General features: G+C 37.0%; 1 protein-coding gene across 11 annotated transcripts in view; it reads right to left on the bottom strand.

Annotated features, from left to right (window-relative positions):
- Nucleotides 1-12,617, bottom strand: part of ERC2 (ELKS/RAB6-interacting/CAST family member 2) — a 407,180-nt gene that overhangs the window by 318,575 nt on the left and 75,988 nt on the right. For all 11 annotated transcript variants that reach the window (XR_011681174.1, XR_011681175.1, XR_011681176.1 and 8 more), the window contains exon 4: nt 5,415-5,489. Coding sequence is in view for 1 of the 11 variants with exons in the window: in XM_071439763.1 (XP_071295864.1) it covers nt 5,415-5,489 (75 nt within the window). In the remaining 10 variants the exon portion in view is untranslated. The remainder of the gene's footprint in view (nt 1-5,414; nt 5,490-12,617) is intronic.

The following is a 12,617-nucleotide window of genomic DNA, read 5'->3' as shown; positions in this document are numbered from 1 at the left end:
TAAATCCATATAGAATGATAGCTAAGGACTAAGAAATGTCATTTAGATAGCCCACTGTCATTCCTCTAACATTTTTGCTTTTATCTTTATAGTCAACAATAAATCTCAAACTGAGAGAAGTTTTTTTTATTATTTTCTTATTCCAACAAAAATTAATTTTAAAATTAATTTCAATTCTAAAACAGGAAGTATTGATATAGAATGAAAAAAGGGAAGAATTCTCATTGAATCTTATCATTTAAAGAAGTTGCACAAAAAGAAAAATACTGCAGGAAAAGATACAGAACTCTTTAAAAACTCTCCAGACTTAAACACAACACAAAAATAATTGTAGATCACACAGATACTATAAACAAATTCAGCCTGCTCCATTAGACTTCATTTCAGAAATATTTTCATCCTATTTTTGAAGATAAAAGCAAAACCTAAGCTTCACTACACTTTGAAATGATTTTGCAATGAAATATATTAATACTTACATGACCTGCTGTGACATGACATCTGGGAATAGTCTTCATCAAATCTGCCCAGCTAAGTCTATAAGAGTCTGCTTTTTTGTACTGCCTTTGTATTTTAAGTGTTTGCAAATATAATATGGCAGAAACAATTTTAGCACAGCCTACTACACTTTTTAGAAGGTTTATACATCACAGAATAACATTTAAGCTTTATGAGAAATATCTAAAGTAACTTGTGGAAGCATTTTCTGTACTTCTGCTTCATCATAAAATTGAAATCTCTGAGGAAAAGTTTATTTTTAATATATCTTTGCATGCTGTGATTAGAAATGTGCAAAAGCTATTTTCCTATGTCTTGAAAAATTGTCACTAAATTCTACATTAGCTTTTTATTGAAACAGAAGCCAGAAATTCCACAAGTTTTGTGAAACTCAAAGGTACTGTTCCCTACTGCATGCTGGCTTGCCCAGGAAACCTTAGGGGTTGGACAACTGCTGGAAAGTGAAAAACCTCATAGGTGAAAGATAAAACAGAGAGCCCAGAACCCCCAGTGGTACTGCCACAAGGGAGCTGGGCTGGCATACAGCATGCACAGAAAGTTAGGGAGCTTTGCATTTGTCACAAGTTCTGACACATTCCCATGAAACCTCCTGATTCAGCTGAATCAGCATTTTCCCACAGAAAATTTCAACTGGAAAACTTTCAATCAGTCTTGTTGGGCAGAGGGTCCAGCAAGCTTTCAGGAACTGAAATGGGAACAGATGCAATATTTCCTTCCAACCTCTAAGATTTATCCCCACTAGCAACATGCGAAAAAACTACATAGGTCTGTCCTGAATCACAACAAAGATTCCTTTGCAATATTAAGGAAGCAGCTTAGTATTAAATGGTACTAATAACATCATCTGAGTTCTAAAACAATACAGTATTTGTTCTGATTTTTTTCAGTCAGGCCCTCTACATCTGTTAAAAGACATAAGATTCTGTAGCAGGATTTGTGACAGAGATCAGGGCACTCACCCTGATCTATCCCCTCCTTCCAGCAGTAACCAATACTTCTTCCTTATCTCCTGTATTAGAATAGTGTTGCAGATATTCTGTGAGAGGTTAGGGCTATTCAGGTTTCTGCTGGCTGGACCTAGCAGAAGCCCACCTCTTTTGGAATGTGAAAAAAATTAGTATGTGTCCTGATGCTGAAGAAAACAATATTTCACAATGGAAGAAGTCTAACAAGTGAGTTTCCACAATGATGTTTCAAGAATGATATCAGTGCTTACAAGACTCCCATAGAACATTTCCTGAAAACTGAGGGGCAGGAAAAGGGAAAACGTTTGTAATTAACCACAGAATCACAAAAATCTGAGTTGGAAGGGACCCACAAGGATCATCAAGTCCAACCCTATATAATACAGCATTCCAGGCTCTCTTATTCTGAAAGGAAAAGTAATGAAATACTACTGCTCATCACTTGAGATACTTGATAAATGTAAATTATGTCTGCAAAATTTTGCTTGTAGGGAATTCAACAAGCAATCAGAAGGAAATATTTGAAACTTCATGTTTAATAAAGCTTGAATTTAAACACACTTATGTGCATGGACTGCCAACAGACCATACACAATTACCCTTACTGTATGAATTTCTACCTTGTAAATTTAATGCAGAGAATATTCAGGTTTATCTTTGAAGATAAGGGAAGAGAAAGTTCATGCAATCTTAACAATAGAGTATGTTGCACTGCAAACACACACACACACTTCTCTAGGACCAAACCCATACCTGAAATATCACAGCTGGATCAATACATAAAGATGGCTCTTTCTGCAAGTAAGGTACACCACAAATACATTCATTTACTTTACAGCTTACACTTAGAAAGACTTTATAGTTGCTAGACTCCACATATTTTTCAATATCCTATCCTTAAGGAGAGTTCTAGGCCATATTTGTAGGCAATTTCTGATTTTCTCTCTCAAGTACTATCACGTGATGATAGTGATGATAGAATTAGACCTTAGCAACACGAAATGGCTGGGTTGGAAGCAGCATTTAAAGGTGTCATCTAATCCAACCCCCTGCCATGGGCAGGGACACCTTCCACGATCCCAGGCTGCTCCAAGCCCCATCCAGCCTGGTCAGGAACACCTTCAGGGAAAGCACATCCACAGCTTCTCTGGGCAACCTGTGCCAGGGCCCCACCACATTCATCATAAAATTCTGTTTCTTCATATGTCCAGTCTAAATTTATCCTATTTCAAGGTCAGGGCATAGGGTGTGAATTTACCATCTTTTTTTTGTTTGCCTTTTTTTATTTTGCATGAATATACAGGAGATAAACACTGGTGAACAAGATAGCAGTTATGCAGAAAATGCAATTGCTGTAAGAAGAAACAACTACTTGCAGAGCTTTAGAGAGAAATGAAGATGATGACAGGACAGGACACGTAGGACAGAAGATGTCGGAGATGAATAAACACAAGAGAGGATAGGTAGGAGAAATGGGTATCCTTGATTGGATGAAAGGGAATACAGACTGAGAAAAGGGACAGAAAGAATTCAGCAGTGGCAAGGGACAGAAGAAAACCACAGAGAGAACAGAGGGATTTATGAAGGAGGGAAAGTTGTAACCTGGCAGAGCCTGGGGGAGCCATGGAAGGCACTCAGACAAATAAGTGGTGAGGGGCTGGAAGGGGCTGGGTGTGGTGAAGAGAAATATAAACTGCTTGGAGTCTCTGCATGGGGGAGTGGATGGCCTGAGACTGCCACATTACAGCTAATCCTCTCCCTCCTTCTACCCTCAACATTGTAGGGAAACAATTCCTTCAATGTTTGATCATTCAAAACAAATGTTCCACATTTTTTCAAAACAAATGCTGTCTGGATTAAGACAATTTAAATTTACTTGAAAACATTCCATATCTGGAACTTGTAATGAAAACTGCTGTTTAATCATGTGGATTTCAACATCTTACATTTGTCCCTTTTTCTTTTCAATATTAGGCCTATTTTAGACAGAGGCAACCCCAAAGGGGCATGTATTCATAGGGACAGAAAGAACTGCATGCCTCAGAGGCAAAGAGCAGCTTTGCATCAGAACTCCAGAAACAGGATTGCAGCCTCACTCACAATAAATGAAAGCTCTCCTATTAAGATCTGATTTTTAAAAAGTGGAACATTGCAGCACACCCACCTCTCCTGGGAGTCAAACAGAAAACACTTCAGTGTCCTCAGGGACAGACACTGTCAGGAGCAGCGACAGCCATCACATGTGTCCTGTACCCCCCCATCCCTGATCTTTTCACACTTTTGGTACAGGAAGAGGAACTGAAAATTAACTTCAACATGTCCTTCACGTTGTTATATAACCCACATGAAAGATTATACATTATTCTAACACATTGCTTTTGTATCCGAGAACTTTTACATTTATAATTCTGAATATTAATAGTAAAACCAAGTTTCTCAGCCAGTATCTTACTTTCCCATTTACTTAGGGTAGTGAGTTACTGCAAAAACATAGATTTCATACAAAGACTTCTGAACTAATGTCCAAAGCAAATATATATCCAAAAATCAAATTCTGTAATCAATATATCTTCTTTGTTACCCATATAATCCAAACTAATTATTACCTATTGAAAGATAGATACTGTATTGACAAAGTCCTGCTGTTGTTTTAACTGTGTGTTTACCACCATGTTCAGACATGCTGAACTCATTTGCTCACAACAGAAGTCACTGGTAAAATGAGGCCTTTAATTTGCACTTCCTTTTAAGAATGAAATGAAAGACCATCATTAATGAATTTCAGGCAGCATTGCCAACTCACAAATTATCTCAAGTCTCATGGTATTTCTCTTAAAGATGAACAATCCAGACTCACAGAATTAGCCAAAAGTATCAGTTTTCACTTTTTAAATTACAATTTTTATTCCTTGTTATTTTGGAGGGGAAAGCCATAACACTTTAATAATATTATGTAACAAAAAGAAAAACTATAGTCAGGACTAAGAGAGCTGTTTCATCAAATTTTGTCATACCTGCTGATGCAACTAATATTTCCCTTAGGTTGGCAGGAAAATTATGGCCAAATAACAACCAACAGAAGAACTAGTTTAAAGGTTTGAGGAGGAATTAGCCATTTTATTCCATGTACTTTGGATCTCCTGCACACACCCCCTAGTCTTTTTAAAAAGCAATATTCTGTTCTCATTTTTCAGCAGTGCTACACTTGAGTTTTTAATTTTTTTTAGAAAACAGACCAGGAGAAATAAGTACTAATTATTCCTAGCTACATAACAAAATTGGTTGACATGGTAAAGAAAGCATTCAGTAAATAACAAGTAAAAGTCATAAATCAACACTTGCTAGGCAGCTGTTACAGCTGCTTGTTCACTCCCCTTCAGTGGGATGGGTGAGAGAGGCAGAGAGCAGAAGTGGGAAAACCCATTGTTTGAGATAAAGCTGGTGTAATATGTAAGGCAAAGCCGTGCATGCAAGCCAAGCAACACATGGAATTCATGCACTGCTTCCCATGGGCAGGAGGATGCCTGACTGTTTTCAGTAGAGCTCATCAGGCACAGGAGTTATTTGGGAATACAAATGCCTGACTCTGAAGGTCCTCCCTTCAGTGTGTGGAGGCTGAGCATGACATGACAGTATGGATTATCCCTGTGGTGAATTTGGGTCAGCTGTCCTCACTGTGCTCCCTCCCAGCCTCTCCCTGCTTGCAGGGTGAGAGCAGAGTGAGAAACTGGGAAAGCTTTGACTCTTTGTGTAAGCCCTGTTGGACAACAGCTAAAACATCACCATGTTATCAACACTGTCCTCAGTCTGAAATTCAAAACACAGGACCAGACAGGTTGCTATGGGGAAAATTACCTCCATCCCAGCCATACCCAGTACATGAGTTCATGCTGCAGAAATTACATACAGGGAAAGATGCAAAGACCATACCTTCATCTCGATGACTGTTTGCAGAGCCTTCGTCTTTGCTGGCTCAGGCTGAAGTTGGGTTCTTCTGTGCAGTTCCTGTGGAGGGACACGATAGAAATAAGCTTGACGACTCATCTTCCCATTATTTTAACCGCCCACATGAACTCATTGCAACAAAATAAAAGTCTGATGGCAAGAAGCAGGTAACTCCAAGTGCTACAGGTGCTGCCCTGGCTGTATCCCCTCTGCCACCACTGCACTCCCTGTCTTGTGTTACAGCCAACTCTGACAGCACATGCGCTATTTCTGAAACCCCTTATCAATAATTAACGGCAGGCGTGACAACCCAGCAAGGAATTTCTTAGTCCAGATACAATGCTGCTGCTGCTGCTTAAACAACAAAACTTTATTTAATTCTGTTACTACTTCAAACACTGGTAAGTGTTAAATTTTTTACTGCTGTTTCTTCCTAATTTTTCCTCTATTGTCTGAAATAAGCAATTTAAACCCATTATATTCAAATTTGACATTTTAAGGATAATAATTATGTAGTGGGCTGACACAGTACACGCAACAATAGCATTAACATTTCAGTTTTCACATTTTCATACTCATTTTTATGCATCTTAATCCACAAGCAAAAGAAAAATGGATTGCATTAGTTAGGACAAAGTTAACAGTACCAATCCATACTGGTCTTTATAAAAACAATAACTTAACAAAAACCCACAAGAGTATGAAGACAGCAGCACTCAGTCTCATCAAACCAGAGTTGCATCTTGGTATGACATATCCTGATAAAAAACTCCCATAACTACCTGGAAAAAATGTAGTCAAGGTGTGACAAAACACTTTCATTTGAGAATTTGGTGATGCTTATTCCCTTCCCATAAACCATCTGAGAAGTTTATTAATAAAAAAAACCTGAAACGGGACAGATATTGTCCCATTTCTGCTCCTTTGGAGTCCTTCTGCTCTAGGAGTGCCATCATGGAGTGCCATCCATGATGTCTTTATGTCCTAGTTCTTTCTCTTTCAGTGCTTCACAGACTCCTGAACTAACCTTGTAGCCATGAAAAAGATGTTTATGCTTGAGGCCAAGGAGACAAGGTCTTGCCTCCCTTATAACCCACAAGTTTAAAAGTCATTTTTTTGTATCACAAACTATCAATCAGTTTCTTCTTCTGTGTAGCAACATATGGGTTATCCGTAACTGTGAGAAACTGCTCTCAAAGACTAATTACTGTATGTTATTAAACTGAAGTCTACTGCTAATAAGCATCTTTATAAAATATATTTTAAAATGTGCGGCTTAATGTAGTAAAATAACTGCAAGAGACATATTAGTATACTCAACACTAAGTCTGAACAGTTTTTTATTACATTAAATATACTGCAGGTACATATACATATATTTAAACTACCTTTAACAGATAACAGTCAACTTATAATTTTGATTCTATGCATTTTTCAAATGCTTTGGAATTAATGAAATTCTTCCTGCATTTATGAAATAGTATATCTGACTGGACCTTTTTCCTTGTGGTTTTTGTAATTTAAATGCAACTCTCCATATTATAAAAAGAAAGAAATCTTTGCAAATCACCTATGCAAGGAATCACTCAATCACCACCAGCTGTTTTTCTTAGATAAAATAAGTACCTTCACTGCACAAATGTTTTAAAAAATAAGAGTACGTAATGAATTTGTCATACAGTTACACAAAAGAATAGTTGGCCAGTCATACCACTATCAGATCAGCAAAAATTACAGCTAATTCTAAGACCAGACTTTGCTCCCCAGGGCCATATAAACTGAGCTGGAATATAAACAGGATTCCACACATTGCCCAGGGAGACAAACCAGAGTTTCCACCCCCTTAGCCAGAGATGTATAGACTGCCAAAGATGCGTACTCCGAGATGTCTATCATAGCATGAAGCCTTGCCTCATAATGCTTTTCCTGTTTGCTTTATGAATCAATCTGATGCTGGCTGACTTAAAAGCTTTTCTTCTCTATCCCTGATGGTAAAATGAAGCAGACTTTAGGATTCTGGAGAAGATCAGAAAATGACTCCCACTTTATTATTTTGTGTGGGTTTTCTTCCAATCAGATTCAAATGTTTGGAGACTCCCACAAGGCTCAGTTCTTGAATTTACGTTGTTCTATGTATGTGTTTTTTCATTTGGGGTGCCTGATTCAGGGATATACTTTTGGGTACTAATTTAAGGATACACTTTATGTGCATGATACCTTACCCTGATTGTTTTACTGTCTGAGGTCATCTGGAGGCTTTCAAATTTGCCTGAACAGCTAAGCAAGAGATATTCTAGAGACTTCAGAAAGTCCTCATAGCCTAAGGAAACCAGGTTTTTATCCATTACATCATTTCTGGAATGATGTCCATTTCTTGTTTTCAATTATTTTAATAAAAAGCCCAGGGAGACAAATAAGAAAATTTTGGGGGGAAAAAAATCAAAAACTTACTAGGGATAGTTTATTTTAACCTAAACTGTATTGACGGGAACTCTTGATTCTTATATCCATGGAAAAATTCTTGTGTCATCATCTCTGCAACAATCAAAGCCTATACTAAAAATAGCGCAGAGATGCAATCATTTATAAAATTAGATTTTCTTTATACCCCTCTATATGACACCTGATTCTGAGTAACCACTTTGCACTTGCAAATTAATTATAATTAATTATAACTAATGCGTTACCAAATGCCCACACCTTGTATTTCCTGATGATGCTTAGTTGTCAAGGTGATTAATGCACCCACACAAAACTAGCAAGTACTCAGATCTCCTTCACATTAAATTTACTTTAATAGTCTTTGCTTTTAAACTAAAATGAGCTTCAATCCAAACTTGGTCATTGCTTTCTCCTTCCACAATATTAGGTTAGCATCTTGTATAGGCCTCAGAAGTAACTTTAGCACACAATCTTAACACCAACTTAAACACAAAAAAAAAAAAAAATCCAAAGGGGAGACAGATTATAAATAAAATCTTAAAATACTGGTGGAATATGAATTCTACCCTTTTATACAGAATTTGGTAAGAAGATATTGCAAGATTTTGTCATAAATCACTGGTGCTGAAAATCCCCACTACCTAGCATAATCTGAACCTTATACTAATTACCCAAATAAAACTGTGGTTTTATCCCACTTATATTAAAAGACACTTCATCCCTTGGCTGCAGGAAAGTCAAGGTGCTGCAAACTGATCTTTCTTTACTCTGTTTCTGAAGTATTTTATTAACGTTCCCAAGACATCACTGACTGTGTTGTTCTCATTCAATGATACCAACACTGTCAACGTAGCTCAAGGTTCTACATTTATTTATACAAAACTGCCTAAAAAATGACACAAAGTGCTAGAAAAGAAATTTAAAAACCAGAAAAATATGCAATTTAGAGATGGTGTGAAACTGTGTCTGCATTAGAAGAAGAAAGAAAAACTATTAAAGAAGGCAGTATAAAAACTGGCATGAGCAACCATCGCGTCAGGAAAGGCAGCTTTTTGCCTTCACAGACAAAATGTACAAATCTGCAAATCACAGCAGACAATGGCATAAGAGCTGCTAGTTCTCTCAAACACCTCCAAGCACACTGGTTCCATTCCTCTGGAAAAGAAAGCCTTGGTAGTTCTTCTCCAGAATCAGCTTGTCTGAACTTTAAAATTTAGATCAGCAGTATTTCAATATTTCAAGCAATTATTTAGGTAAAAGCACAGCACTTACCAAAAGTATCTAAACAGTCGTGTTTCTTTAGCCAAAAATACCATAAGAAACACTGATCAAATTCAATTTAACAAGAATACTAGAAAAATGGAACATAGAGAAATTGATTCCTTCTTAACATACAGATTTTTCTGCTGTTTTCTAACTCTTCACAACTACCCCCAGCCAAAACAGCCTCACACTAATTAAAATAGATTTAAGAAATCCTGATCAAACTCTTTGTCTTTCTGGAAACCATAAACTGACTACACAAAATTCCCATGTCTGTCTCCAGTGTGCAGGAAAAAGGAGCCCTTTTATTGGAAGGTATTCTAAAAATCATGTTACCATTAATTCTCTTTTAAAAATTCACCATTATAGGTATTTGAACTCTGGGAGAACCTGTTAAGGAAGTTTTCTCAAATTCCAACAAAGCTTGAAGAAATGAAAATATATATATAAGAACATGAAAGGAAAAATTAGAGGAAATGTGAAGTGCTGATAGCTACAAAAGTTCTGCAGAGATTTTCTTTGTAAATTAGGGGCATTAAAATTTGTTAAGTTCTCAGAGTTAAGCAAAATACTCAGATGCATGCCTAATTCTCTCTCCATTTTTCATTTTAAATAAACAGATATGAATTTTGATAAATATGAAAGAAATTGCATTAATCAGGGACAACCACCAAAGTATAAAACAAAGGTCAGTAGTACATCATGACAGACAAATCCAGCAATAATCTCAGTGGCCTCAGTACTACTCTTGAACAATGAGTCTAGCACAATACCTGGCGCACATTTAAAAAATCGGAGGTGTAAAGAAGAGTATGAGGGAGAAAGGAGGAGTTTTTAGACCAGTTGAAAACCACCATATTGAATCACGAGCCAAAGTATTTCTTTGCAATGATCAGACTTCCATTTATTCCTGAACTCATGCATATAAGATGGGCTTATGAAGTTTTACTAACATACCTAAGGACAGACTATGAGGAAAAATAATCCAAGATTTTAAAAACTCAGCTTTTCTTTGACCTGTATGTCAAAAACACCTCAAGCAACCACATGCGTTGTCATACTGGAAGTTTGTACTCTGGCAAGAGACCACATACAAAAAGTTGCAAGTGAAAACAAGGTTTGTATATGGAGCTTGAAATGCATGTGGGACGATTTAGTTTGTAATTGAAAGCACATAGAGTGTTTTCTGAAAGGAGCTACTGAAACCCCACTTTTACCAGAATTCTTGAAAATTTATTTCTTTTCATTGTAGAAAGAATAAAACTCCTAGGGGATCATTTCTGTTTTGCAGAGTATCATTAATCTCTTGTCCTCTTAACAAAATTACTTCCCCAATTTTAAAAAAAGGGAAGAGTTATTGCTTTACACATATTTTCAGAAAAAGAAACTTTGACAATAAAATTTTCTCCCTTTTCACCATTTTCTTTAAGAATGCATACTGAAATGCTTCAGTGTCTGCAGTAAAGGAAGGCCATATATTTGTTTTCAGGTGTAGTCCATTAGAATCAGTAAACAGATATTCCAACTGCTGCATATGCTTCTGTAAAGCAAATATACTCTAGAAACATCTTGGCTAAAAATTTTTCTCTTTTCAGTGCATATGAAGCTTTTAAACTGCATGGAAAAATATGCCTTTTCTTTAAAAGCTAGATGTTTAAATAGTCATTTACTAGTAACTCAGGTGCACTAAAAAGAGTCACTTAATTTGCAGTAAGACACATAAATGAAACATTGTTGGGAGTTATAAACCAGGATTTTTAGGTATTTGGTTTTGGGTGTGGGGATCTTTTTTTAGAATACTATCTTTTATTAAAATCACATCTTCAGATTCTTAAAATGCAAAATCCTTGTTACAAATCCTTTGTGTAATCCATAGAGTTTAAAAAATCCTTATCCAACAAATCCATTATTTTAAAGACTTATTTCCAGTACTTCCCTCCCATTTAGAAGCTTGAGCACACAAAGAACTTTTTAATAAGGCTAAAAAAGAAAGCAATATCCCATCAGTTTTAGAATAAGTGTAACACTAACCATGGAGTAATAATGGAATTCCACCTTAGGGTGTAACTAAGAATAGACTTCCCTTGCTCCTGCCATCAAAAGCATACAGGCAATGCTTCAAAGGGTAAAGTCACAGCAAAATTACTAAATACAATCCCAAGATCCAGAACACACAGCAGAGACGTTGCTGTGTGCCAGCTCCACTCTTCATAAATAATAAAAAACCAAAGCCATCTAAACATGGACAGTACTGTGAGATAGGATGTTACCAGCAGTGCCAACACACAGTGCTTGTGGTATTTCTACAGCCACTTCATCTAAATAGAGGAAAGCAGTTTTCCAACAGTTCTTTCCATACTCACACAGCTAACCTCCTGATAGCTTCCTTAAACAAGCTGAAAGCTAAGAGTTCTGTCCTAGAAAAACAAAAAGACAAAGGGTGATATCCTGTTAAGTGCTTTCCCCACCTTCCAACCTATGCACATACCCAGTAAAACTTGTTTATTTTCTGCTCTGCACCAGTGCTCCTCTTCAGCCTGACTGCAGATGCAAAACCAATTTAAATTATTAAATTAAGAACTTAGTTTTCAAATGGCAGCAAAATAGCCCTGCCAAAACCAGGCTCACACTCAACAACTCGAAGCCAGAAATACTACATATTTCACACACTTGCTGCACAGAGTTCTTAAGGTTACTGCAGAATGTGTTAGCTGGTGTTAGTATGCACAGAACTTCAAACATGTGTTCACTTTTCTGGTAGAAATCCTTTTATAACCCTCACATTGAGCAAACATCAATCACTGTAAACAGCCTGAGCCAAGCCAGGGGAGTGCTGGCCCACCCCCATGTTGCACTAATACTTCAAATTTATTAGCCTGGGATTTTTTAATTTTGAAAAGCATAGTTCTATCTACTAATGTCCAGACTTATTAATGGATATACTCTTTTATTATTACCTTTTCTAGCCTTTGTTTTCATGTCTCTTTGCCCTTCATGTGGACTTGGTGAAATCACTAGCTAAAATAACTTATGGGTTTGATTTTCAGTTCCCTAATTCTCCAGGAAGTGCTTTTCTAAATATGGGTGGGTTTTACTTACATGCATTTAAAATTACTGCTGGCTTAGGCTATTTAGTATTTAAACTTAATCAGCAAAGCCAGCAAACATCGGAGTTAATAAGACTTCAAATGTGTAAGTTCATTGGCTCTGTGGTATATCAAGTTTTTTAAAAATGCAAATTAAGTTTTGTGACAATATTTGTGGCATCCAAGGGCCCATATTGAGATAAATACTATCAATACCTGGATCAATGGCATTGAGCACAGCCTCAGCAAGCTCACAGATGGCACCAGCTGAGCAGTGTTGGTTGGGAAGGGATGGGTGAGAGGGGCAGGACAGGCTGCAGGAATGTGCTCCTGGGAACCCTCAAGGGCCAGGTCCTGCACCTGGGTGGGGGCAATGCCAGTATCAGAACAGGCTGGG

The sequence above is a fragment of the Agelaius tricolor genome, unplaced genomic scaffold, assembly GCF_023055355.1.
Source record: "Agelaius tricolor isolate 1412-34295 unplaced genomic scaffold, bAgeTri1.0.p SCAF_14, whole genome shotgun sequence".
Lineage (NCBI taxonomy): Eukaryota > Metazoa > Chordata > Aves > Passeriformes > Icteridae > Agelaius > Agelaius tricolor.
The sequence above is the reverse complement of the archived record's forward strand: the minus strand, read 5'-3'. Positions and strand labels throughout refer to the sequence as shown.